This window comes from Pyrus communis, chromosome 11 (assembly GCF_041283825.1).
Source record: "Pyrus communis isolate YQ-2024b chromosome 11, ASM4128382v1, whole genome shotgun sequence".
Lineage (NCBI taxonomy): Eukaryota > Viridiplantae > Streptophyta > Magnoliopsida > Rosales > Rosaceae > Pyrus > Pyrus communis.
This window is the reverse complement of record NC_142575.1, coordinates 25,723,825-25,751,500: the sequence shown is the minus strand read 5'-3', so window position 1 is coordinate 25,751,500 and position 27,676 is coordinate 25,723,825. Positions and strand designations below refer to the sequence as shown.

Here is a 27,676-nt window from a genome sequence, read left to right as displayed (position 1 = left end):
ACATTTCAAAAATCAAACTGTGGGCCCCATCGACTGAAAAGCTGTCGGTGATGCGCCCTTACACACACATGTTATGCACGCGCCTGACGCCAATGTTGTTGTAACGTGGTTGACGTTAGCCTTGCATCAGTGCGCCCTCAGGCGCTCGGGCCTTTGATTCATGCCTCCCCTCTCACACGAGCCCCCCTTAGCCCAATTGCCCGCATGGGCTAAAGCAAAGAAGGGAGGCAATTGGATTGAAAAGGTCCCTGGTCCACCGAGCATTTGCTGCCACTGGACTTGCTCTTAGTGGTAATCATTTTCACTTGCAATTGAGAGGTCTTAAATTCGAATCTCATGGATGATAAGTTCACAACTAATTTACTTGCACTCCCTTTAATATAAATATATCGGTTGTATTAAAAAAATCTGCCATTAAAGAATTATACTACTTTGGCATAATTTGTATCGACAGTCATTGACCCCATCATATATATAAAACAAAATGCTAAGTGCCTGCAAATAATCAATTCGTTTTGACGATGTCAACGTATCTATGATAATCTGCGCCAGTACTAATATAGACTAATTAAGCTTACAATTGCCGGAACTTGTACACAATGCTCGTAACATTTAGTTCTATAAATTGAGACACTTCAGGACCCCCAATATTGTATCGATCTCCTTCTTTACAAGAAGAACACAATTATTTAAGAGAGGGGAGTTGAAAAATGAGTATAAGCATGGATGTGAACGTGATGTTTCTAATCGTCATCGCAGTGGCAGCAACAGAAGCGACGTTACGTAGCGCAGAAGCTGCAGAATATGTAGTAGGAGACGACTTAGGCTGGACTATCCCTCCGGATGGCGCTGCCACTTATGCTGCATGGGCTTCTAACCATAGCTTGTTTGTTGGTGACATTCTTGGTAATCAACTACTGTGAAATTTTTCTTACTTTACGTTCTGTCTTTTCATTGTAGTTCGAAAATTTGTATTGGAATTTCATGGATCATATGCATAAGAAAATATTCTCGACAGTAGTGTAGAAATGTCACTATGTGTAGACATGCATGTAGCTATATTGCCTTGAGCAGTGACCTCTTATGCACTCAAATTTGGAATCTCCTTCTCATAGTTTAGATGAGAATATCGTTTCTCTCAGCATAAAAGAAAAAATTGTAGAAAAGCCACTCCCCTTTTTTATCTTCCGCATCCTAATTTTCATCCTGTAACTTTCATTAGCATTTGTATTTATAGGATGAATTCGCATTGAATGCAAAGACAATCCAATGGCTTGATTTTGATCTATACTCTATGGTAGGTGCTGATTTCTACATGGTTGTGTTGGCTTTGCAGTGTTTAAGTTTGCAGCAGGAGAACAAGACTTGGCATTCGTAACCAAGGAAGATTTGGGCACTTGTAACACCGCAGATCCCTTGCATGTATTTGAGAATGCAACCACAATAAAATTTCTTGGAACCGACACATATTATGTAACGTCAACTTTTGCCGGGCACTGCAGCAAAGGGCAAAAGATGACTTTTGACATCGCTCCCTCTTCAACCACCAGTACCATTTCACTAGCCAGTCCAAGTCCAAGTCCAAGTGCGGATAAAAAGCCCCTCCAGCAGTCTCTCAACTTTGTGTCTCAGATCTCCGGGCTGGTTTTCTAGTTTGTTTCTCCTTGTGCCTCGTCATACGATCCTAGCACATGTCTATTAACTACATTGAGAAAGATTCAAAGAGCAATAAGGAATGGAGAAAAAAAAGGAACTTGAGAGAGAAACAACGGAGAGAAAGAGAGAAAGAGTAAACTGCATGAATTGTATTTCAAACTTAATGAATTGGATCCTCACAATTACAGAGCTTCTACACACATATATCTAGCTTAAAACTTCCTTCTTACACTTCTAAGAGACTAACCTTTTTTAACAACCTAACAACTTTAGTATGACATGACATCCTCACTAACTAACCAATGTTAAGCTGCCATTTATTGATACTCTACAATGTCATGCCAATATCTTTTACGAGGATCCGTTTATTGACAAAAAAATAAACACCATGTACGTAGTGTGTGACTGTGAACTAGAAATCAAAATTAATGCACGTTTTAATACTTGGATCGTACACCTTTTTTTTATCAAATGAATTTTTGTTTCAAATTGAACTGATCTAATCAACTAGATCTATTAATTTCATCTTCGATAATTAAAGTCAGTTATTAGCTCTTGGTATAAGAATTTATAAATTACTATTTCATGATCGTGCAATAAAGATAGGTCTTGTCGTGAAGCTGTTACACATGCATGCAAGATGCAACCAAAAGAATGCTACAATTATTCTTGGGAGAAAAAGGAAAAACACGAAAACGGAATTCAAGTGGTTTGAGTCATTGATTCATGTGAAGTAGATTGTTACCCCGAAAGTATAGAAGCAGAAAACCGATGGATCGATAGGGATGAAAGGCTAAATACCGGAAGTAAACTTAAAGAGAGCAGGAAATGATGGATGAAGCACTGACCAAATTTACCAAGCCTGATCTTTTGGAGACTCGATAGAACTTGGGAAGATCCATACCCATTCAATTGACGGCTCTTGGATAACACCTGTGGCAAGAGGATTATGATAATATGCGTATGTGCTCATGCCCACATCAATGTCGTCTTAAGGGCTGTTTGCGATTATTGTGCTAATTTAAAAATAATCAATTGTAAATTAAAACAGCTGAACCTTTGATAAATTATATTTTAAAAGTGTCGTGAGTATGAAACCAAGTGTAAAACCGTTAGGTACATTCTAAGATTAGTAATATTATTGTACATAATGACAAAAATAGACATGGTAGTGGGGGGTGACTACGATAGTTGTGGCTGCGGCAGTGGTTGCATTTGTGGTGGTTGCATTTGTGGTGGTAGTGGTAGAGGCGTTGTTGGCGGTGGCGGTTGAAACGTTGTTAGTGGTGATGTCGACAGTGGTATAAGGTTGGTGGTTGCAGTTGTAGATGGTACATATGGCAGACGTGATGGAGGCGGTGGGGGCAACTTTTGTGATGGCAGCGGCAATGGTAGGAGTTTAGTGGGTGCCAATAGTGGTGTTAGGGGTGGCGACATTGGCAATAGTGGTAGCGTTTGTGGTTGTGGTGGCGGTGGTTGGCGACAACGATGGTAGTGGCAATGACAGTAGTGGAGATTGTTATGGTGGCAGTAGTCACAATTGTGGTTGTGGCGGTGGTGGTTGCTGTGGTAGTTGTGGTGGCGACGATTATGGTGGCATCGATGATGCCAACGATGGTGGTGTAAGGTTAGTGGTTGTAGTGGTAGATAGTGGTAAGTAGTTACGGTCACTCTGCTCTCAAATGGATAAAATGCGTTTTAAAGAATAAATAATGTCATCTTAAAAAACTAATGAAGGTATTACATGATTAAAATTATTCATTAATAGATTAATGGCTCAACTCCACTTTTTATAAAGCAACTTTTAAAAGCAACATGATGTCTGGAGACCACTGTTCTTCTTGTTCTTGTTCTTGTTTTTGTTCTCCTTCTTCTCACTTAGCTCTTTGAACACCGGATTCTTGGACGTCGTAAACACTTCGTCTCCATAATAAGGGTACACATATAACCAGAGTTCTTGGTATGGGATTTTGGCGACCATGTTGGACGGATAAAAAGCGGCCAATGAAACGAGGTTTGGAGATGACTCGGAGCCAACGCTTGGAAACACACTTGCATTGAACAATCAATATTTTGCAAGGAACTCGACAGAGGATTTCAACGAAATTAGGTCACTGTGTAAATGGTCAGGAAGATTGTCAATGAAATTAGGTCCGGGTTGGCCTCTTGGAAGCTGATCTCCTAAACCCTATCCGGTACAGAGGGATGGAAGAGAGTTTGGTTTATGCGTCTTGTGGGAAAACTAACCTACATATTTTTAAGAAGAAAGCTACACACTCAGTATTATGATCTAATGATATTCCTCTTCGCTTAAAAGTGAGAGGTTTTAGGTTCGAATCTTGTGAATGCAAATTTGATACCAAATTATTGTTCATTGTGTGGCTTAGCCAAACTTCTCATCCTACTATGTAAAAATATATCGATGTATTCATAAAAAGAAGAAAGGAAACAGTAAGAGGAAATCAACTAGGAGATAACATTCCGATTTATCAGAGGAAATTGATCACCTAAACTAAAACCGGAAAGTAAATAATATTGTAAAAAATGGATCACAAAAACTAGATCAATAAATATCTTTTCTCACCCCAGCATCAACGTTCAGCAGAAACCTACTGAAACAATGGGCATTCGGGGGACATCTGCCGAACCCATCAAAGTCGAATGTTTTCACTCTATCTCAACTCCAAACCTTACATTATCGATCCAAAAAGTACATTTGTACCCAACCCAGTCTCTAAACCAATGGATATGAATTTAAATCCAAGTTTTTTGATGTACTATCTCAGAACTAAACTACCAATCGCTTGAGGAAATCAATGAAATCAAGGGCAGGAGGGATGAATTAGAGCAACTTACATGTTCGGTAGCTTTGTCCCTAAATTATTGACCCAAAATTCTCGACATTGTTGATATATTCCACTTTAGGGATGTAAAATCACTACCAGCACCAGGTCAGAGTTCTCTTACTTTTGGTTTGTCTTACTGCTACATATATTAATCCTTGGCATTACTTCTTTGATTATCTTTGCTTGGTTCATAGAGTAAGGGCTTTCATGTCTTTCATTACATGGTTTTGGAATTTCGGTCGGTAATTTGGTAGGAGTCCTTTTTAGCAAACATAATGCAGCGGTGAAAACATTTTGTTTTCGGTATGAGGGGACCAGTCATCTGTATTTTTTGCTACACTGCTGCCATCAACATTCGTTGAAAGACGAAGTTTTGGATTTGGATACGATCAGATTCTATTATGGTAGACCGGATTGACCATGTTAAGAGATCACGAGACAATTGATACAACACTAAACGCTTATTTATCAATACAAAAAAGACATACATTGACAATGGGCACCCAAATGAATGCAAGTACCAAGTACTGTAGTTTTTTTCAATGTTTGTTCCTTATTTTGCAATTGAGCTTCCTGTAGAGATGCGAAAACAATAATCTACAGGCTTCGAGGTTGGAAAATATTTTCACCAATTGTGAAAGAAACAAGAGGGTACTAACATGAAAAGTGATTCCAACTATCAGTCCCAAGGTTTTGGCAAATTGCTGATGGGGCAGGACAGCCAGAATCCCGTGTGTGAATGCTGCTGCAGTACACTGCAGAGCAATATATGTAAGAGCACCAGCACCTGTTAAATAGTAAATATACACCGACTCATTGCTGTTAACAGCTCCCCCAAATAAAAGGCAAGCTGCATTTATTGAGCAAGTCATCGCAATGGTGTCTGAGATTATGAACCACTTGAAATATTTATTTGACTGCAGAAGAGCCACTCCTTGGTGTGGACCGACATCATTGTTATAGCCTCCGGGCATTGTGAATGCAGCTGTAAATGTTATAGTTGTAATAAGTGTTGCAACCACCAAAAGGGTCTGGCCCATTTCCCTGTAAGTTTGCACTGCACTGGCTTCTGCCCGTTCTGCTTTTTGGTAAAATTTGATGTTGCCTATCCAAGCATGAGGCTTACGGATTATATTCTGCACGTTAGCAGTTTACAGCAGATGAACTGTTGTAGTTAAGCATTTAGATCAATCATAAATAAAGGAGATTAGTTATGTTTTTGGTACTTACCATGGGAAATCTAAGACTGCATTCTTTGATTGATCTATCAACATCAGATGCTGTTTGGCCATATTTGTTCTTAGATCTTTGATTTACTCTTCCATCCCACGTCAAGTAGTACAAAATCCATGTTTTTCTCTCTATGGTTGCGAGATGCAAAGGCGTGTTTCCATCAACATCCGGCTGATTTATGAGCCCCTCCAGATCGGGTGTTTCCAGTATATACCTGACAACATTTACTTGCCCACCTTGGATGGCAATATGAAGAGTGTTTCGCCCAAAAGGGTCAACAAGTTCTCCCGAATCTGGGCAATGTTGAATAATTTCCCTAATGACACTGCCACGCCCTTCCCTTGCTGCAACATGAATTGGTGACTGGCCCTCTTTATCCAGAACATACGCAGTAGAAGTATCGATTTCTAGTAATCGTCGAACTGTTTTGTGATCTTCAAGGGATGCTGCATAGTGGAGAGGAGTCCTGCCTTGGTGATCAGTTTCTTTGACAAGTTGCTGTTTGAACCTTAGGAGTACTTCCATGATATCTACAATAACGAAATTAAGTTTTTATAAGAAAATACTGAACTTGAGCAACTAAAATAAAAGAGGAATTATGCTAGTACCGACTGTTTGATGATGAATAATTAAACCGTTAAGTGTAAAGCGAAGCTAAAACATAAAGGGAGCCAAAGTATGACGTACCAAAATGCTTCTCAATTACAGCAGCATGCAAAGCCGTTTCGCCTTCTGGTCCGCCATGAGCTGATGATGGAGTTGATCTTAAAATTTGATTCACGATCTCTACCACGTCCCCTCTTGCAGCCACGTACAAGGGAGATTCGCCGTTGTCATTTTCAAAACAGGCCAATTTGGGATCAACTTTGAGCAAGAACTCAACAATTTTTACATGACCATTCCTTGCAGCTTCGTGCAAGACCGTGTTGTTCCCCTTGTTTCCAATTCTCAGCGTCTCAAACACGCCAATGTTCGTGTTCACGAAATCTTCCTGTGACATTAATTGAATTTCACGAACCAGATAATACACTATAGAGAAGGAACCAACCCTTGCAGCCACATGTAAAGGAGTATCTCCATCCAAATTTGGCCGTGTGAGAAGGGACCTGCATCTGCTATAAATTTCAGTGACAACATTTTTATGTCCGAACTGAACTGCGACATGGAGGGCTGTGTTTCCTCGAGGTGTAAGTTGATACAGCAGGCTCCGATTGTCGTTAAGAAGTTGCTTGAGGATGTAAACATCCCCGGATTTTGCAGATTTGTAGAGCCTTGGATCCATGAAAGTTTATCAGGAATTAGCTTAAGCTAGTAGTGGTAAATAAGTATCACGTAACTATGGTCTAAAGTTCATTGGTTCAACTTCGTTGACGATATATATATGAACTACAGCAGAAGCCTTGCTAGATCTGACCATCACAATCCATTTGGAAAATCAAACTTTCAAAATCATGACCTGCATTAACTTTGTGACGTTAATAGTCAGAATTGCCAACGCGCTTGTGGGAGTCATCAAAGAAAGGAAAACGCCAAAAGAAACCTAAATTGTACGCTCATCAATTATAGGTTGTGAATGAATTCCACATTAATGGAAGGAGAAACCTTACAAAATGGTTTTACGGTAAAATCTCGACTTTCTTCATCATAATCACTATTTGATGTAATTGTAGTTTTTGTTTATTTCTTTTGATACAAGCTATATTCTAACTAAATTCATCAAAACTACAGGAATGAGGATTTGAACAGGTGTGCAAAGAAGATAACACACTGTTTTAGTTTACCTGGCTAAATCCATGTATTAATTTAGTTGTAAGTTTTATATTTTTTTTTTCTCGACATTCATATTAACAACATATATATCAAATAATAATAATCCGATTGAAGATAAATGGATCTATTAAAATAATGGGTTTATTATAGTTTATGTGATCAAGTAATCTTTTTGTGTTCTGGAGTCGTTACGGTGATTAGGTATTATGATTATACACATAAGTGTCGTATTTTTTTGTGTGAATATGATTTTGAGAGTCTTTCATGTTCGTTTTTCATGTTGTTCTTGTTTTAAATTCTCTGTGTTTGTTCTGCTTCTATCACATGAGTAGTCAGCTTGCGACTTCCAAGCCTGCTTCTCATTTTCTTCTTCTTTTGAATACCAACAGGATCCTCTTTGGATTCTTTTGGTAATCATCCCAGATATTCGTAAATTGTGTCTGTTTATCATACATCGTACGGTCAGTTTTTATCAGCTAGTGTTTGTATTTAATTTAAAATAAAATATTTAAAATGATTTATGATCGTACAATGTATGAACGAATATGATTCACAGATTCCTAGAATCCCCGTAAAGAAGATCAAGTGAGAATCCGGATTCTTTCAAATAAGCAGATCTTTCCCCCTTTAACTGTTATTTTCTCCTTTTTCACTCTGGTTCTTCTCCTATTTCTATTTGACTGCTTCTTCTCCTTCTCCACGATTTGCGTATTCCATGAACTACACTAGAAGCCTTGCTAGATCTAACCATCACAATCCATTTGGAAAATCAGACTTTCAAAGTCATGAGCTGCATTAACTTTGTGATGTTGATAGTCAGAATTGCTAACGCGTTTGTGGGAGTAATCAAAGAAAGGAAAACACCAAAATAAGCCTGAATTGTACGCCCATCAATCATGACCACTATTTGATGCAAGGGAAGTGCTATTGACATTCTAAAAATTTTATTCCACACTCCTCACAAGTGTATTTTTCTTTCTAAATATAGAAAATTTAAAGTGTAGAATGAGAAATTTGGAGTGCCAATAACAATTCCCTTGATGTAATTGTAATTTTTGTTTATTTCTTTTGATACAAGCTATATTCTAACTAAATTCATTAGAACTACATTGTTTTAGTTAATCTAGCTAAATCCATGTCTTAATTTAGTTGTAAGTTTTATACTTTTTTTCTCGACATTCATATTAACAGCAGTGTATATATAAAATAATAATAATCCGATTGAAGATAAATGGATCTATTAAAATAAAGGAAAACTAATGAAAAAGGCTTGAAAACTTTGAGTTTTAATAAGATATTGACGTGGTTTAACCATGACTGTTCAAATAGAAGAAGAAAGAAGGAAAGAGAAAAAAAGAGGGAAGAGAATCCTAATCAAATTTTGAGAGCCTTTCATGTTCCTTTTTCTATGTTGTTCTTGTTTTTAAGTCTGTGTGTTTGTTTTGCTTCTATCACATGAGTAGTCAGCTTGCGACTTCCAAGCCTACTTCTCATTTTCTTCTTCTTTTGAAGATCAACAGGATCCTCTCCGGATCATTTTAGTGAAAATTATAGAAATTTGTAAATTGTGTCCATTCATCGTATATTGTACGATCATTTTTTATCAGGTACGGTTTGTATTTAATTTTAAATAAAAATGATTTAAAATGATTTATTACTATACGATGTACAATAAACAGATATGATTTACAAATCACCTGAATTCTCACAAAGAGAATCAGACGAGAAAACGAATTCTATCGAATAAGCAGATCTTTCCCCTTTTAAGTGTTATTTTTTCTCCTTTTTGACTCTGGTGCTTCTCCTATTTCTATTTGACTGCCTCTTCTCTCCACGATTTGCATATTATTGAGCGACCAAAAGCCTATCAATTCAAAACGTCCACTTCACTTCGTGCATATAAGTAATAACATCAAGAAGTTGATTTTTACATTTTTTTTAGCCGTCTTTCTAGCATTGGGAATGAATAAAGTGAAAGATGAAATATTTGTTTGGATCTAAAAAAATAATTTGGGCAATAATGGATTACCTTGAGTTAAAAAGTCATGATTCTCGACGCAGTAGTGATTCTTAAGCTAGTGGGCTTTCAGCCCACAAGAAGACTGATACGACCTAGTCCTTTCAATACAAATAGTTTCTGAAATTGTCTAAAGTCTTCATTTTTGTTCCTCAATTTCAAAATCAATCAATGTCATTCTTGAAATTTACTATTTGACATCAACTTTGTTCTTCTGTTAGGATTCGGTCAACTATATGATTAGTGTGATGACATTGCATACATGTGGAATCTACAAGTCAAATGATATGTTAACACATGGATTACAACTAAAAGTAATGAATTCTTTCAAATTCTAAAATTTATAAAAATAAAATAAAAAGCAAAAAGAATCCTTAATCTTCCTCCACCTCCAATCCTTAATCTGCCACGTGAATACACTAACAACATAGCTGACAAAATCCTACCAGAAGAATCAAATTGATGTCAAGTTATAAACTACAAAAAAAATACTAAATTACATATCAAAAATCCCGAAAATGAAAGTAAAAATTCGTCCAAATTACACACCAAAATCATAATTTAAACACAAACCACTTGTTTAATTGGATTGTTTTAACTTTTGACCCACCAAAACCAACCCTCATGCTCACTTTTTTTGTTTGGGTTGAAATTTTTTTTATCATTGTATTTATACTTAAAATCTTTTTTTTTTTTTTTTTTTTGTCAAACAATAAATTTTGTTATATGTATGTTAAATTAGTATCGACGAAATTTAAATTCACGTTGTCATATAAGGATTTACCACATTTTTACCACTGTAATAAAAGACCACTTGTTACTTAAAATCTATTTTGATCATCATGTTTTTCTTGACAAAATTCACACAGTGGTCAAAGCGTGGTCCAAATTAAAACTAACCCAAAATCAGGTTGACCCGATCCAATAACTAAAGGACCGGGTTCGGACCGAGGGAAAACCCAACCCAATGGTGTTAACAATGGTGTTTTCAATTGTTTCTGGGCAGCGGCGGCAGCAGCAGCAGCCGCAGCCTCCTGCAGCTGCAGATACTGCTATTTGTCTGCTACCTCCAATGTATGTCTCCTTCTCCACCTTTTTTCTGTAAATTCATTGCTTCAGTTCTATGCCTATCAAAATTCTCTTTGGTGCCCTCCATGGCAATTTTGTACAGGCCAGGGGATACCATTTTCACCTTTTCTTTGCACAGGTAAATTCAAAATTCAATTTATTTTTTACCTTTTTTACCTGCCGTTTCTTCAGTTACTGCAAAATTTTGCTTTTTTGTGAAACGGGGAAGGTCTAAACTTTATATTGTTTCTCAATTTAAATTTATTTTTTTGAATTTGATATTTCTTGTAATGTATATTGATCTTGTATGATCGTCCAAAGCAGAAAATTGGAAAGAGAACAAATATATGAACAATGGGAACCCACAAAGTTTAGAAATTTTTTACCATTATTAAATTTAATGGCAGTGTTTAATTCATATGAATGGATTATACCCATTTTTCTTATTTCAGTTGGGTCTGTGTCTAAATTCTACAGGATAAGAGGATTTCGGTTTTGGTTGAGTTAAGAGGCTAGTTATTTGGTTCCGAAGTTGATAAGACAAATAGGGAATGAAACGGAAAGTAATTTAGAGTAAAGAAATGGATTTTTGTTAGGTTGGATGAAAATTAAAGGATTCGATTCAAGCTTCTCTTGTTGAAGAAAATGTACATTCAAAGTCCTTATCTTTTTTATAATCTATCATCCAGTCTAACCACGGGATTCACTTTACTGTGGAAGGCTTTATGAGGTAGCGATGTAACATGTAATTGCGTTTGAATGAGTCTTACTGTTGATTTCTGTGACGCGTCGATGAGTTTATGAGTTATAAGCTATGGATGTCAATCTTACTACTAGCAGAAACCCCTTCGTTACTTTATAGTCATGATTTGATGCCTCCCCTACCATGACTTCAATTGGCACATGCTAAGTGAATTGTATATTTATCATGAGCAGTTGATTTGTTGTAAGCAACCATGTATGAACAGAAGCATTTATTTCATCAATTTTGTTTCTAGGGTTTGTGAAAAACTGATCATTGTCTTTTATAGGAGGCGAATAAGAATTGATCCATGTTTGATTAACTAATTTCGGTACATCATTACAAAAGATATGCCCGTTACTAACATGAATGGTCATTTTTCTTTTGTTCTTTACATGGATGTAGAGAAATTTTTTGTTATCCCAAATTTTTCACGGAGAGATATTTCAATGGTGGCAACCTCTCCATGCTTATTTCATCTGTTCTATAGGTCATTGCATATGGACATTCCTTTCAATGATATGTTCGGCCTTGTGGTGTGTGGTCTTTTGTTAGGTGAGGCCAATGGTGGAATAATTTTTTTTTGTTGAATTTGTTTTATTTCTGTAGAAATGAAGGAAATAAAAGAAAGTTAAAGAATGTGACTTGCAATGGCTTATGAAGGCAATGATCACGACAGAAAAGTTCTCTATGCGATTTGTGTGAATACTAAATATGAAGACGACAGAAAAGTTGAAATTCATGTGAAAACATCAGCATAAGCCCATGTCCAACCAGGAAGTGAATGGTAATGTTAGAACATTGTCAATAAAAAATTAATTTAGCAATGAACATAGCTTACAAGCATTTCATTTCTTAGCAGAAATTATCTTGACCTTGGCATTGGTAAAACCGTGTTAAGATATAAGTATGAGTTACACAGTATAAACAAGCATTGCATTTCTTATACATAATACTTGAATGAATAACTATTACAAAATTGTTTCTGCACAATGCTATAGTATTCATCGTATTTAGAGTAATTTGTTGGATATATTAGTCACTATTATCGCAAAAGGTAAAAAGTTATTTACCGGGTAAATATTACAACTAGGTTAAGAAAAGAATCCGAAAGATTGGCTCATTACGGGAATGAGGGTGCTCTGATTTCGTTGTTGGTCCCCTTTACCTATGAGTGCTGTGATCTTCCAAACTTGTGCATGAGGTCATACCTTTTCTTGCACCAATTTAAGAGGGATTTGTATCATATGTTTGTTTCTGATGTAACTATCTCTTCGTAAACACTGTCCAGCTCTCGGAATTAAAATTGTCAGTTTCATATTCTCTAGATATCTGAATTGTTGTATGATTATAATTGGATCTGGTTGACCACATGAATGTTCTTAACGCATTGGTAAAGAAAATTTCAGCGTTTGATGTTTATGTCCATTTGTATTAGTTTTACCCTTCCTTTTTTCGTTTGTGATAGAGTTCTCGGTTACTTTGTTTTCTTTTGACCTTTTTTGTCTGTCAATATAAAGCTAGGAAAAGTTCAAATAATTATCAAAACATCTACAAAAAATTAAAGGAAATAAGTGGAAATGCTTCTGAAACCATAACCGGCTGATAAAACAAGCAACCGAGGACATGGTCAGGGATTTAACCCAGGTTGTTCCCTTGGAAAGCAAATGTACCACAGAGCTGTGCTCACAGCCTCACAGGGACATACTTCTGAAATCACTCTACAATGATTGCACAATCTCATTAAGCTATGGGATTGTTGTATCCAATAACCTCTCTCTCTCTCTCTCACACACACACACACACACACACAAATATTATATGATAAAATTGTTGACTCTGAGAATGATATATACAACCAGGAGAATAACTTGCAAGATGCAGTTCTACATGGCACTATGGCTTGCTCAATTTGATAGTTTAAAATGATTATTTGTTACTGTGAATTTGTAAGTGAGAATTGGAACGGGTTTCCCAAGATGAAATATGGTATTATTTTTGTCATTTGTAAATACTGATATTACTGTAAAAAGACAATTGTTTGTTAACAATTTTTGTTAAGAGATACTACTATCAAAATTTTGAGATGCTCTCCATGTATAGTGTGTTTATTTATTGGTCCAGATTTTGCAATTGCTTTTGAAATAGAAGTTTGGACAAATAAATAACTTAGCTGAAGTATATCTCTCTGTTTTTCTGAGCTTCGGATGTTGTCATTGTTTCTCCATGATAAACATATGAAACAAAAGATTGACCTATTCATGCTGCAGACGGGCTCATTTGGAAAACTGTCCAGGTGGTATAGTTTATTACTCTTGAAACAAAAGCCCTGAGAGCAGAGTGAAATGGATAGAGCTGTTGCACAACGTACCTCAAATGTTCTGCTCAGAAATCGCAGTGCTTGGTCTCATGTGGAATGTCTGGAAGAATTGTTCGGGGATATTCTGTCAAGGCTTCCTGTTCATTGCCTCTTAAGTTCCAAGTTTGTTTCTAGACATTGGCGTGGACAGATTCACAGAGCACAATTGGCTGAATTGCATTTTAGCCGATCAGCAGAAGATGTGCTCTATATAGTTTATTCTTGTACGGATGCTGTGAAAACTTTGCATTTGATTGATGGTAATGGGGTAATCACCGAAGTAATAACTCTTCCTCATTCTGAAAATCTGTCATCTCTTAGAATGATTTGTTCCTATAATGGGTTGACATGTTTCACCAACTATCCCTGGTATATTCACTCGAGAAGGATTCAATGCAATCCTGCTACTCATGAAACTAGGGCAACTTACAATAGGTAGCCCATCAGAAGCGGAACTGGGCATGGGGGTTGCCTTTGGCCCAGGAGCCAGTGAGTACGAAGTATTTCTCTTTTTCTCCACCAACTTCGACGACAACGACGAAGAAGAACTCAACCCTGAGTGTGAGATATTTTCATCAAGCACTGGAGCCTGGAGAGGCATAGGTCGTGTTCAGCAAAGTCCTCTTGGTGCACATCACATAATTTGTAATGGAAAAGTTTACTGGTTTATGGCTGAAGAGGAAGACCGCGAAACTGTTGAAGACGTTCTTTCAGTGGATATGGAGGGGAATTTTAAAACTATCGAACTTCCGGATGATACAACTGACTGGTCCTACCTAATTGATCTTGATGGTTGCTTATCATTTGTTGTTGTAAACTGCGATGATCGTCTGTAGATGAAGGTATGGATTTTAAAGGATGAAAATGAGTGTTTGGGAGTTGAAGTGCTGGGATTATACTCCATTCGCAGATGATTATGAGTTGCTCAACTCTGTAGCTGCTAGAAAAAATGAAATTATTTTCATGACTACAATTTATTGTTACATTCTTAACACCGACAGGACTACCTGGAAGCGAATTTATTTTGCTGAGTTCGTTGAACGGGATTTTTTTATTGTCTTTCCATACAAGAAAAGCCTTCTCCTTTGTAAGTACTCTAACTGCTTTCAATTTATATGTTTTTGGAATAGTTATTCATTGATTTTTGTGTCTCTTCTGCTTTAAATTAGTGGGTGTTTATCGAAAAGTATTTTGAATTGCGATCTTTACCCAGTAGAATCCTATCTTGAATTGAACCAACTATTTACTTGTAGTGCAACCATTTTGATAGCTTGGGCTTGGCTTAAACCAAGCAGTTTTTGATATCTATTACTTGTGAACTTTTCTTAAAACAGGTAACTGATTCTACATTCATCAAGAGGAGATGGAAATAAAGCGAGAAGCATGATGCTCACTCTGGTGGGTTTCTTTTCAGTTTGAAAACATTTCTGGTGGGACTCTTATTCTCCAGTTTTAAAAGTTTATTTTACTTTGGTTATTTTAGTTTCCCTGCTCTGTACTCGAGGAGTAACAGTTGTTTATGTATTTCTTTTGTTGCATATCCTGGATATGTTGAGCGTTTTAACATTATCCCGTATGAACTCGTAGAGTAACAGTTATGTATTTCTCTTGTTGCATATCCTGGATTTGTTGAGTGTTTTAACATTATTGTCTTACCCTTATAATTCTACCTTGTGTTTGATTGCTGTCTTTCCCACAATGATAATAGTATACATCATTCTAGCACCGACTACTAGTAATTCAAGTTCACTTGTTTCTCTATGATCCCGTGAACTTCATGGAAAACTGACTCTTCTTTTACACATCGATGCTTCTTGCCTGTAGTAGTTTGAGGTTTCCAGTCCGTTGTACCAAATTTACATCTCCTTTGTTGCATTGTCTAAAAGCTCACCCTCCTCTTGTTGTTTTCACATCAACAATCTCATTGAACATCTGAATGCACTTCCTAATATGTTTCCTCTTGATTACATTCAAAGCGTATATCGAATGGAGCTCGGTTTTGGAGAAAGAGGCGAACTCTGGGCGTTTTCTTCTTGATCTTATTGCTCTTTTATTTGATCTGCCTTCCAACAGCTCCTCACCTTTCCACTCTCAATTTATCTTTCTTTTGGCCAAACCTTGTTCTCTCTCTTATCTCTCTGCCTTAATGATTCGATCTCATTAGATAAAGGTTCCGCTCGTCCCATTTCTCCTCCTGCACACTCTTGTTTATTATTGTCCGTTGATTTCTCCGTTAGCTTATCTATCAAAAGGCTACAAACAAGGTGTGCAGGGAGAGAAGCATGGTGTGCGCAAATTACTTCGCTAGAAAAAATCATTAAAATGTTCAATGTTAGTCAAAACTAGGGAACATTTATCGAGTAGTATTCGACATTAGCTAGTGTTGTTGGAGATGCGCTATGATATTTGGAGGGACTACTTTGTTTCTTGGTGCTTGATTATTCGACTTATATATACAATATAACTCGAGTTAGCTGTCAATCTTCTTTTTATTCCAAACTTGAGTTTTGTTCTGCCTTCTCAATGTTGAATTCAATTTATGGGTTTTAAGAATAGACAGACGTACAAATGTTCAATCTATGTAGTGAAAAAAATGCAAGCTGTTCTTGTGCAACTAAGCGTAGACTTCGTTTGTTTCTTTCACAAGCCAAATTTTAATGAGTCAAAAATAAGTCGAATCCGATACAAACTCGAGTTGTTTTGAGCAGTCAAACATGATAAAATCATAATTTACAATGAATACTTTTCTAACGGAAATTAAAAGAAAAAAGGTGAGATAAATTGCTTGAATTTGTGTAATCGACTAAGAACAAAAATTGTACTTAATGGCTAATGGATTCTTGGTACGTTATCATGGCAATTTCCAAATAAATTGTAAATCAATACATGTTTGACCTATATATGTATCTTTTCTTAAAACAAATGTATTATTGGAAGAAAATTTAGATTTAGTCAAGTTGGATAGAGCAGTGCGATCCACTTTATGCATTCAAGTTTGAATCTCTTTGCATTTAGTTGACATAAATTTAGTGAAATTATCATATTGTTTGTGAAAAAAAGAAAAACGTTGTGTATTGTTGAAAAAACTATCCGACTAAAATTTAAAGAAAGATTAAATTCTTGGAGATGGCGCTTTACGTAATGTCGGAATGTAATTATGTTTATGCACCTTGTTACGGATTTAATCTTCATTGATTCTCCTCCTCACTAACAGCTAATTACTAAAAACAAAATTCTCAAGTGCAAAATTAGGAAAAAAGTAAAAATATATTTATTTTTATTGCTTTTTATGTAAATTTATTTTGTTTGTTAATTACTTTTGCCAAGTAAAGGGAAAAAGAAATCCCCTCTAAATCTGTCCCATCAAATCCTAAAAATCTGGATCCTTGAAATTTGATCAAATGGCTACAAACAGGTGCCCCTCTAAAAGTTATAATAATTGTAGTCGTTTGATCAAATTTCAAGGGTTCGGATCTTCGGATCTCTAAGATTTGGTAGAAGAGATCCGGAGATAATATCTTCCCATACTATTTGACTAATCCTGGCGTGCAAGAATAATCCCAACACGTGGCGGTGTTCCATTGGATTAGTCCTCGAAGGAATCCCTAATTAAGTCGGTAATCGCTCTATAAAAACACGACTGCCCCGGTCCTCATGCGCTCCATCGTTGAGAATTCAGAGAAAAATCAGACGCACGCCAATTCCTTCAACCTCTTCAAACTACTCTCTCGATTCGCTTCCTAGGTTCGTATTCTGTTATCTTAAATTCCTTTTCGCTTTTCTTTTTGCTGTTGATATACTATTTGCGGATGAAAGTTCTGATTTAGGGATGCTATTAACCGAAATCTGCTTGAAATTATTGTTTAATTTGCCGAGAATCCACGAGTCTGTAGGGAATCCTTTGATTTAATTATTTATGTTTTTGTTTGATTATTTGCCGCAATCCAAATTTGTTTGTATGAATTCCAAGAAATACTACGGATTATCGACCGATGTTGGATGGAATTCGGTCAATTTTGTCTAGATTTCCCAAGGTTTTGATTATTCTGTTGTGATTTGAGATTTTATTGTGAATTAAATTGTGTTTTTTCATATATATTATCGATGATGATGAAATCTAAGGCTTGTTTCTCAAGAACATTCGCAGTGGCCGCCTAAGAGCTTTCGCCTTTTGCCAGGCTTGAGAGCTAATGCTGCTTGACTCTTCCTTGGATGTCTGCGATTTTTTAAAATTTAATGCTAATCTGTTTTGAGTCTATTAGTATGATGATTTTTGTTGATTTAGATCTTAAAATATACGGTGTGGAATTTTGGGTTTTGATTTGTGTTCTGCTATTTACTATTGTTTTAGTCATTCTTTAGTTTTTGATGCTCGCGTACTGGTATTCATCAAATTTTGAAAGGAACTCTTTAGGATCTTCAACATCTTTATGAATTTTTTTTTTGATTAAATATTTGTGTGATTAAATCAGTTATATTTGGACATTCAGTTTTGCTTCAAGAATGAACACTGATTTTTAGGGATGTTATATGTGAACAGATGCAGATCTTTGTGAAAACCCTCACAGGCAAGACGATCACCCTCGAGGTTGAAAGCTCTGACACAATTGATAATGTCAAAGCCAAGATTCAAGACAAGGAAGGCATTCCCCCAGACCAGCAGAGGCTGATCTTTGCTGGCAAGCAGCTTGAAGATGGCCGCACACTCGCTGACTACAACATCCAGAAGGAGTCCACTCTCCACCTGGTGCTTCGTCTCCGTGGTGGCATGCAAATCTTTGTCAAGACACTTACCGGAAAGACCATCACCTTGGAAGTTGAAAGCTCGGATACCATTGATAATGTGAAGGCAAAGATCCAGGACAAGGAGGGTATTCCCCCAGACCAGCAGAGGCTCATCTTCGCTGGTAAGCAGCTGGAGGATGGTCGCACGCTTGCCGATTATAACATTCAAAAGGAATCGACTCTCCACTTGGTTCTCCGACTGCGTGGTGGTATGCAAATCTTCGTGAAGACCTTGACCGGGAAGACCATCACTCTGGAAGTTGAAAGTTCTGATACAATTGACAATGTGAAGACCAAAATCCAGGATAAGGAGGGCATTCCCCCAGACCAGCAGCGGTTGATCTTTGCAGGTAAGCAGCTCGAGGATGGAAGGACACTTGCTGATTACAACATTCAAAAGGAGTCCACCCTGCACCTGGTACTTCGTCTGCGTGGTGGGATGCAGATCTTTGTGAAGACATTGACTGGGAAGACGATAACGTTGGAGGTAGAGAGTTCTGATACCATTGATAATGTGAAGGCAAAGATCCAGGACAAGGAGGGCATTCCTCCGGACCAGCAGAGACTCATCTTTGCCGGTAAGCAGCTGGAGGACGGAAGGACTCTTGCGGATTACAACATCCAAAAGGAGTCTACCCTTCACCTTGTCCTTCGCCTCCGCGGTGGTTTCTGAATTCTGAATGATGCTTGTGATCTCAACCTGCACCGAACAGGGAAGAGTTTAATTTTGGGATCTTCAACATCTTTGTGATTCGTACTCCAACTTTGACCAATGGATGGATCACCCTAATACTACGTAGTTAATGAATAAAAGTAGTTTTATATGCATCTACTGGGTTTCCGTTTCCGTTTGCATTAGAAATTTCTATTTTACGTGCCTCTGTATTGCTCCTTGATCTTGTGTTTGGGTGTTTGGAACTGAAGATGTCGATACCTCTTCACTTTTCCTACGCAGGCCGGTCCTGAGAATTTGGGGCCCTAGGCGAGCTTTCGAAGTGGGACCCTTAAATTCTCTGATTTTCGGTTATTTGTATATTGATTTGTATAAAAAAGAATTCGCTAAATACATAAAAGGTTCTATTTTTCACATCAAATGTCATTAAAAATTAATATCAATAGAAGATAAATATACAAACATTATTTAAATATTACACGATTCACGTTTTTAGACACAAATGTACTAAATGTTTGAAGTCAATTGTTTAAGATTGAGAGTGAAAAACAATAAAACTTGATTGACGAGTGTAATAAATTCAACGCCAATTGTTTCTCTTGTGTTTTTTTTCTTCTTCTAAAATCAACATCACACTAACGAATTGAATATTAAAATAATTCATTGAATAAAAACTTATTGAAAAGAAAAATATATAATTCAAAGTTTTGATTACCTTAAAGTACAATATTTAAGACCATATGATAGTTGGTTTAAACATACAATAGAAATGGAAAGAATGAGAAGTTGGTTTAAACATTCGATAGAAATGGAGAGAATGTTGAAAGAAAAAAGATTTCAAAAGACTTGAGTTTTATAACTTTATATGCATTTGGACAGATGAATTGACAGTAAATTTGAAAAACAAGAAAAATTAAGAAAAATCTAGTGATTGAAAGGCAGCTTCGTGCTTCGAACTCAACGTTTCCACTGCACTAGTAAATGAATTATGATATTTCTTACTTTTTTTAATATTTATATATTAATTACAGGATATAAATTTTTTTTTGAGGCCCTTCCGAAGTGGGGGCCCTAGGCAGGCGCCAACTTGGGCTACCCTCAGAGCCGACCCTGTTCCTACGTGACAGCAGATGATTTCATTTGGGATCTGCACAAGTTGTTTGCCAATATTCTTTCAAGTATCTGTTGTTCTACTTGGACCTTGGTGTTTGCTTGTACATTTCATTAAAAATAACGTAGTTTAGTAGACGAAAACAGTAGACGAAAACGTTGTGTATTATTAAAAAAAACCATGCGACTAAAAGTTAATGAAAGATTAAATTCTCAAAGATGACTCTTTACGTAATGTCGAAAACTTGTACATTTCATTAAAAAAAACCGTGCCTCTGTATTGCACCTTGGTACATATTTAATCTCCACTGATCTCCTCCTCACCAACAGCTAATTACTATAAATAAATTTAAAAAAAAAAAATTCTCAAATGCAAAATTAAGAAAAAGTAAAAATATATTTATTTTTATTGCTTTTTATGTAAATTTATTTTGTTTGTTAATTACTTTTGCCCAGTAAAGGGCTACTATTTGACTAATCTTGGCGTGCAAGAAATATCCCAACACGTGGTGGTGTTCCATTGAATTAGTCCTCGTAGGATTCCCTAATGTGTAGAGACTTTTAAAAAGTATTTGTAATCCTCAATACATCTAAACTTTTATAAAACCTTTTAAATTTCTAACTGAATACCCTGAAATTATTAAATCCTTGAAACACCCTCAGAATCTCAGTCGGTAATCGCTCTGTAAAAACACGACTGCCCCCGTCCTCAACCCCTCCATCGTTCAGAATTCAGAGAAAAATCAGACGCACGCCCATTCCTTCAACCTCTTCAAACTTCTCTCTCGGTTCGCTTCCAAGGTTCGTATTCTGTTATCTTGAATTCCTTCAACCCCTACATCTAAGAGCTTTCGCCTTTCGCCGGGCTTGAGAGCTAGTGCTGCTTTATCCTTCCTTGGATGTCTGAGATTTTGTTAAAATTCGAGGCTAATCTGTTCTGACTCTACTACCACCTGGATTTTGTGTTGATTTAGATGTAGAAATATATCGGATGGTATTTTTGGTTTTGGTTTGTGTTTTGGATTGCTTGTATGTCTATGTGTTTTCACTTTTCACTCAGTTGTTTAGTAGTGGATGAAATTGTTAGTATACTCGTATCAAAGTTGAACAAAACTCTTTAGAATCTTCAGTCTGTCTTAAATAATTTATATTAAGAAGCTAAAGCTGATGCGATTCGAGAATCTTCAACTTCTGAAGCATTCCCTAGGGATTTTTTATGTGAACAGATGCAGATCTTTGTGAAAACCCTCACAGGCAAGACCATCACCCTCGAGGTTGAAAGCTCTGACACAATTGATAATGTCAAAGCCAAGATTCAAGACAAGGAAGGCATCCCCCCAGACCAGCAGAGGCTCATCTTTGCTGGCAAGCAGCTTGAAGACGGCCGCACACTCGCTGACTACAACATCCAGAAGGAGTCCACTCTCCACCTGGTGCTTCGTCTCCGTGGTGGCATGCAAATCTTTGTCAAGATGCTGACTGGAAAGACCATCACCTTGGAAGTTGAAAGCTCGGATACCATTGATAATGTGAAGGCAAAGATCCAGGACAAGGAGGGTATTTCCCCAGACCATCAGAGGCTCATCTTCGCTTGTAAGCAGCTTGAGCTTGGGGATGGTCTCACGCTTGCCGATTATAACATTCAAAAGGAATCGACTCTCCACTTGGTGCTCCGACTGCGTGGTGGTATGCAAATCTTCGTGAAGACCTTGACTGGAAAGACCATCACTCTGGAAGTTGAAAGTTGTGATACAATTGATAATGTGAAGGCCAAAATCCAGGATAAGGAGGGCATTCCCCCAGACCAGCAGCGGTTGATCTTTGCAGGCAAGCAGCTTGAAGACGGCCGCACAATCGCTGACTACAACATTCAAAAGGAGTCCACCCTGCACCTGGTACTTCGTCTGCGTGGTGGGATACATATCTTTGTGAACACATTGATGTTGAAGATCAACACCAGCCCATTTGGTGTTTGGATTCTAGAAGATTCTAGCAGCAAGTCTTCCATAAGGCTGCAATGGATCTAGATTTTTCTAGTTCAAATATGCATGGAAGGTGGTCGGTGAAGAAGCATTAAATATAGAACTATCTAAGCTAAGTAGTCCTTTGTAGAAAGGACTAGAAGGTTGTTTCTTAAGTCGGTGGAAGGGTGTGTGCATGATCAATGCACTAGCAAATTCTAGGATAGTATAAGTCGGCAAACATGCCTTATAAATATGTATGCATGAGTGTTGTAACGCAACCAAGTAGCCTACAAGTGAGAGTAGTCTTGTGAAGAGTGTGAGTGGTCTGGAGTGTCTCTAAAAAGAGAGTGTCATAGCTTCTAAGTTGTGTCTTTGAGAGTTCTTGAGTTGTAATATTTTGTGAGTGTAATATAAATGATTTGTTTACTTGTTTTGTCTTTCCAACGCTTGTGTGAGAGTTGTGTACTCAAATTTTTCCTCAACAATTGACTAGGAAGACGATAACGTTGGAGGTCGAGAGTAGTGATACCATTGATAATGCGAAAGCAAAGATCCAGGACAAGGAGGGCATTCCTCCGGACCAGCAGAGACTCATCTATGCCGGTAAGCAGCTGGAGGACGGAAGGACTCTTGCGGATTACAACATCCAAAAGGAGTCTACCCTTCACCTTGTCCTTCGCCTCCGTGGGGGTTTCTGAATTCGGAATGATGCTTGTGATCTCATCCTTCACTGAACAGGGAATAGTTTAATTTTGGTTTTGGATTTTCGTCCTCCAACTTCGACCAATGGATGGGTCACCCTAATACTATATAGTTAATGAATAGAAGTACTTTCATATGCATCTGCTGGGTTTCCGATTCCGTTTGCATTTGAAATTTCTATTTTACGTGCCTTTGTATTGCTCTTTGATCTTGTGTTTGGATGTTTGGGACTGAAGATGTCGATACCTCGTCACTTTTCCTGCGTGACTGCAGATGGATTCATTTGGGAGTGTTTGTTAATATTCTTTCAAGTATCTGTTGTTCTACTTGGACCTTGGTGTTTGCCTGTACATTTCATTAAAAATAACTTTGTTTAGTAGACGAAAACAAAAAGGCTTGTTTGGTATCCTATCCAAAAGCGTTCATCATTTCTCAAGAACCCATTTGGTTTAAAATGTTAGTCTACTTAACATTACTATTGAAAGAAATAGAAAGAAGAGAACAGCTCCACGAGCACAAGTCCAAGAAAAGCAAATTAATTTTGAGTTTTTCGGAGTAGGTATTCTTTGTCTCCAATTTAGGACGATCATATGTTGTTCCAATAGACTCTAAAAAGACCGTCTTGCACTTCAATTGATTTTTTTTTTTCCTTTTAATTTTTGCACATAAAGAGTGCACCAATGACCTTTTAGGACACCAATTGTAACATCCCGTCCCGAAACTAACGAAACGTACGTGTGAATTTACAATTTTACCCCCTAGCTGTTATTTTACGTGTATTTTTGTGTTGTGTGGTGTTGTAGGACCACACACAATCATACATTTTCTTTTTCTTCCCGGGATTCCCTCCCTCATTCCCTCACTCTGTCTTTCTCTGTCTCTCTCTCTCTCTCTCTCTCTCCCCGAGTCCATCTTCTTCTTCTTCTCTTCTCAACATAAGGATATACACACAAACACATTCAAATCTTCACCAATCGAGAAACCAAGACCACCCTCGTGCTCGTGAGGCTGAGAGGAGTCCAGTGGTGCCAATTCCAGGTAAGAACTTTGACGTTTTCACGTCGTTTCGATGAGGTCCGATTTGAACACTGTTCATGCAAACCTAAACTAGCTTGTTTTTGCAATTTCTAAGCTTGTAGATGTGTTTGTGAGGTCCCAAGGAGCCTCGGAGTGGTTCGTTGGACGAGTTTGGACGTCGGGATCGTCCTGTGCAAAGTTGGCCGAGTTTTGACCTTGAAGACAGGTGAGATTCCTTAATTTTTAGGCCTTAAAACTAGTCTAACGTTGTTCTACTAGTCCTAAGCTTCATTTTGGTATAAAGAACGTGAAAAATGGTTGAAAAACGAAGGAGAAAACTTAGTTTGAAAATTACCCAGTTTTCCGGCGCCGGAGTCTCGCCGGAGAAGACAGGGGAATATTCCGTTAAGTTTAACGGAATATTCTTAACGGCAGTGACGGAATCTGGTTAGATTTAACAGAATATTCCGTCAGTTTGACGGAATATTCCTGACGGCGTCTGTTGACACCGTCAGTGTGCAGTGCACGTGGCCGCGCGTGGGGGCACGTAGGTCCGTGCCTGTTCAGGCGCGTGGGGGCGCGTGCGTGGTCCAAAAATTATTTTAAAAATATGGGTGTGATCCTGAGGTTGTGTAGGTCACGTTGGTATATTCAATTGTCCAATTTGAGCAATGTATGAGAAGTTATTACGAGAAGTTGCTTAGGTGCTTTTAAATTAACGTTTTCGTAACTTTGTCGCGTTTAGGTGATTCGTATTCCGAGGACGAGCGTACACACTCGAGGCAGGGGGGCTACGACCCTTCTAATTATCAGTGAGTGGGCTTTTGTTTTCCGTATATACCTATATGCATATTAATTCCCAGAAATAGATTAAAAAGAATAATTGTTTTATGCCATACATTTTATTATTAATACTTATGCATCATCACATGCATTAGTAACGGCATACATTTATATATGTGTATTGGTGCTGTGGACGCACAGGTAAGTGCCAGGTAAGTGGTATTTATGTTTGTATGCAATAGTAGTTTGAGATGCTTAGAGAGCTCATAATCTGCACCCCCGGTGTTAGTGCTCCCGCCCAGAGAGGGGCAGAGTCCTTCACGTGATGTTCACCCGCACCACACGCTCGCCTTGGATCCAAGTTAGGTGCAAGCCTTGTCGTGCAGACCACATTAGGTGGTTCCGACTCGTAGGTGACCCGCGATTATTCGCATAGTCTTCACGTGATCGTAGCACTAGAGCGTATGTATTACACCCAGTCCTGTCGTACAGACCACGTTAGGTGGTGCCGACTCGTGTGCAGATTCAGATGTTGAGTTGAGATTGGAGCTCTATAGGCAGCGGTACATGTCACGTTAGGTGACTCCCGGCTGCCAGATTATATGTTATTGATGTGAATTTACGCTTGAGCATTCATATTTGATTATGAGATTCTGTTGTGGCATATTCTCAAGCATGAATGGCATATTGTGAGCATGAATGGCATATTGCAGAGCATGATTGACATATCTATACATACGTATATATGTTCATTTTCTGGGAAGTATACAGGTTTTACGGCGAGGGGTTAGAATGTATTTTGCTAAAGAGTTTTCAAAGAACTTTGTTTTTGCCCACTCACGCTTTTGTTTTTGCGCCCCTCCAGGTTCTAGTGGTCTAGCAAGTTCGGTGGTTTATCCCAGAGGGCGTCCCGGCATTTCTGACAGACATTCACCATTGTAGGGTCACCTTCGGGTGTATATATGTCGTATCTTTCCTTTTCGACTGCTGTAGACTTGCTCTGAATTGTGTCTCACATACACTAGTACTTTGTATGCTATTAGGATTTTAATTATTAGTACTTTTATATTACCTTCTCATTAGCTTCCGCACGCGCACATGGCTACGTCACCTTCGTGCGACGGCCAGCACGCCCTGATCTCGGTCGGGGTGTGTCGGCTTGGTATCAGAGCCTAGGTTTGGCAGTCCTGTGTCTTTGTGAGTATTCTAATAGTTGGTGTCTTCTGTCAGAATCATGCCGCCTCGTCGGGAACCACGTCGCTCAGATGAGTCTAGTTTCCCCGATCTTACTCAGTTGGGGGAAGTGATTGCCACAACCCTTCAAACAGTGATGCGCCCTCCCCAGAGGACTCCTCTGGAAACTATTTATAACCTGAAGTTAGAAAAGTTTAAAGGTAATGAGGGTCACGAAGGCGCAGAGCGTTGGTTGGAACACATAGAGAAGACTTTCCGTGTGTTGCATAACCAGGGGAACCTTCCGATGGAAAGGTGGGTTGAGACAACCTCTTGGTTTCTGGAGATGGAGTCTGCAGCTTGGTGGGAGCAAGAACTTCGTAGGTTGACTCCAGCTCAGAGGACCGATTGGAATGTTTTCAAGGACGTGTTTCAGAGGAGATTTGTACCCCCTGAGTATATCGATCGTAAGAAACAGGAATTCACTGAGTTGAAACAGCGAAAGATGACGGCTAACGAGTATTATCGTAAGTTCACTGATTTGTCTCGTTACTATCCTGATGTCGCTGGTAATCCGGCGGAGATGCTTCGTCGTTTTCGCTTGGGCACTAGAAAGAGATGGCGTTCTATGGCCACTACTACTCACTGTGAGTCCTACCAGGAGTTCTATGAGATACTGTTGAGGGTAGAGGACTCAGAGAATATGTCGAGTGACAGTGATGAAAAGAAAGATGACAAAGGGAAAAGTCAAGTGTCGCTTGGGCCTCGCCAAACTCAGAACTTCAAAAGGGGTGGTGCCAGTTCGAGTTCGTCTAGTGGTGGTTTCAGTGCCTCTGGACAAAGACGTGGAGGTAGGTTTTATGGAGGTGCTCGAGGCCAGAGACAAGGTGATGGTGGTCGAAATCGAGTTCCATTTTGCCGTAGGTGTAATAACCGACACTTCGGCGAGTGCAGGCAGATTAGCGGTAGTTGTTTCACATGTGGACAGGTGGGACATAGAGCGGTGAATTGTCCCCAGGGTCAGCAGCAGAAGCCGCAGCAGACCTTTATGCCGCCACCTGCACCGATTCGACAAATCCAAGGTCCGAGTAATTATGGTCAAGCAGGTAGAGGTGGTGCCTATCACTATCAGGGTGATGTTGTTCCCTATGCTCCGGGACCGTATCAGTACCCCCAGGACCCGTATTCACAAGGTGGTTATCCCCCGTATTCCAACAACTACATGCCGTATCCTCCAGCTCCAACGGGTGGTTCTCAGTGGTACCAAGGATGACAGTATCAGCAGGGTGAGATTGCCACTAGTAGTGCAGGGTCTTCGAGACAGATGGGTCAGCACAGTCAGGGGCGTGGAGCTCAAGGTCGCGGTGTTCAAGCGAGCAGAGGTCGTGGCGGACGACAGCAGGGCCAGGGGCGTATTCACAATATTTCCCTGCAAGATGCTCAGAACAACCCGGACTTGATAATGGGTACGTTAAACATTCTTGGTTATTTTGCTAGAGTCTTAATTGATTGTGGAGCTACACATTCCGTTATTTCTCATACATTTGCTCAAGTAACGCAACCTCGCCCCACACCTCTAGGGTACGATTTAGAGTTCGCTATGCCTAGAGGAGAGAGATGTGTTGTAGATTGTATGTACCCAGGATGTCCAGTGATAGTAGAGGGTGTTGTTATGCCCGCGGATCTTATCCCGTTAGATATTGTCGATTTTGATGTGATTTTGGGCAACGATTGGTTGCACTTCTATCGTGCCAACATTGATTGTTACGGGAAAGTAG

At 38.4% G+C, this 27,676-nt stretch overlaps 4 protein-coding genes, 1 long non-coding RNA gene and 1 other non-coding gene across 6 annotated transcripts; 5 read left to right on the top strand and 1 right to left on the bottom strand.

The window, feature by feature from the left end:
• The first annotated feature begins 722 nt into the window (after nt 1-722).
• On the top strand, nt 723-1,653 carry LOC137741919 (umecyanin-like). The gene is made up of 2 exons (XM_088680323.1): nt 723-906; nt 1,337-1,653. Exons 1-2 carry the CDS (start codon nt 723-725, stop codon nt 1,651-1,653), a joined length of 501 nt encoding a protein of 166 aa, XP_088536449.1.
• A 3,295-nt stretch (nt 1,654-4,948) lies between these two features.
• On the bottom strand, nt 4,949-7,212 carry LOC137743638 (protein ACCELERATED CELL DEATH 6). The gene is made up of 3 exons (XM_068483566.2): nt 6,423-7,212; nt 5,733-6,265; nt 4,949-5,638 (listed from the first exon to the last, which is right to left on the bottom strand). The coding sequence occupies exons 1-3, from the start codon at nt 7,015-7,017 to the stop codon at nt 5,042-5,044; spliced, it is 1,725 nt and encodes a 574-aa protein (XP_068339667.2). The 5' UTR covers nt 7,018-7,212; the 3' UTR covers nt 4,949-5,041.
• Nucleotides 7,213-10,477: 3,265 nt separating this feature from the next.
• Nucleotides 10,478-15,333, top strand: LOC137743415 (putative F-box protein At2g02030). Its single transcript, XM_088680505.1, is given in 5 exon segments — nt 10,478-10,729; nt 11,068-14,106; nt 14,108-14,559; nt 14,561-14,778; nt 15,026-15,333. Coding segments are annotated over 4 exon segments (1,107 nt in total). The 5' UTR covers nt 10,478-10,729; nt 11,068-13,677; the 3' UTR covers nt 15,034-15,333.
• Nucleotides 15,334-17,294: 1,961 nt separating this feature from the next.
• On the top strand, nt 17,295-23,112 carry LOC137741622 (polyubiquitin). The gene is made up of 4 exons (XM_068481319.2): nt 17,295-17,435; nt 18,232-19,142; nt 21,485-22,201; nt 22,717-23,112. The coding sequence occupies exons 2-4, from the start codon at nt 18,232-18,234 to the stop codon at nt 22,919-22,921; spliced, it is 1,833 nt and encodes a 610-aa protein (XP_068337420.1). The 5' UTR covers nt 17,295-17,435; the 3' UTR covers nt 22,922-23,112.
• LOC137743946 (small nucleolar RNA SNORD14) lies at nt 17,791-17,915 on the top strand. The gene has a single exon (XR_011069552.1). It is a non-coding gene; the product is annotated as a small nucleolar RNA SNORD14 (small nucleolar RNA).
• Nucleotides 23,113-24,083: 971 nt separating the features above from the next.
• LOC148693171 (uncharacterized) lies at nt 24,084-25,744 on the top strand. The gene is made up of 3 exons (XR_015953148.1): nt 24,084-24,168; nt 24,688-24,754; nt 25,591-25,744. It is a non-coding gene; the product is annotated as an uncharacterized LOC148693171 (long non-coding RNA).
• Nucleotides 25,745-27,676: the final 1,932 nt, after the last annotated feature.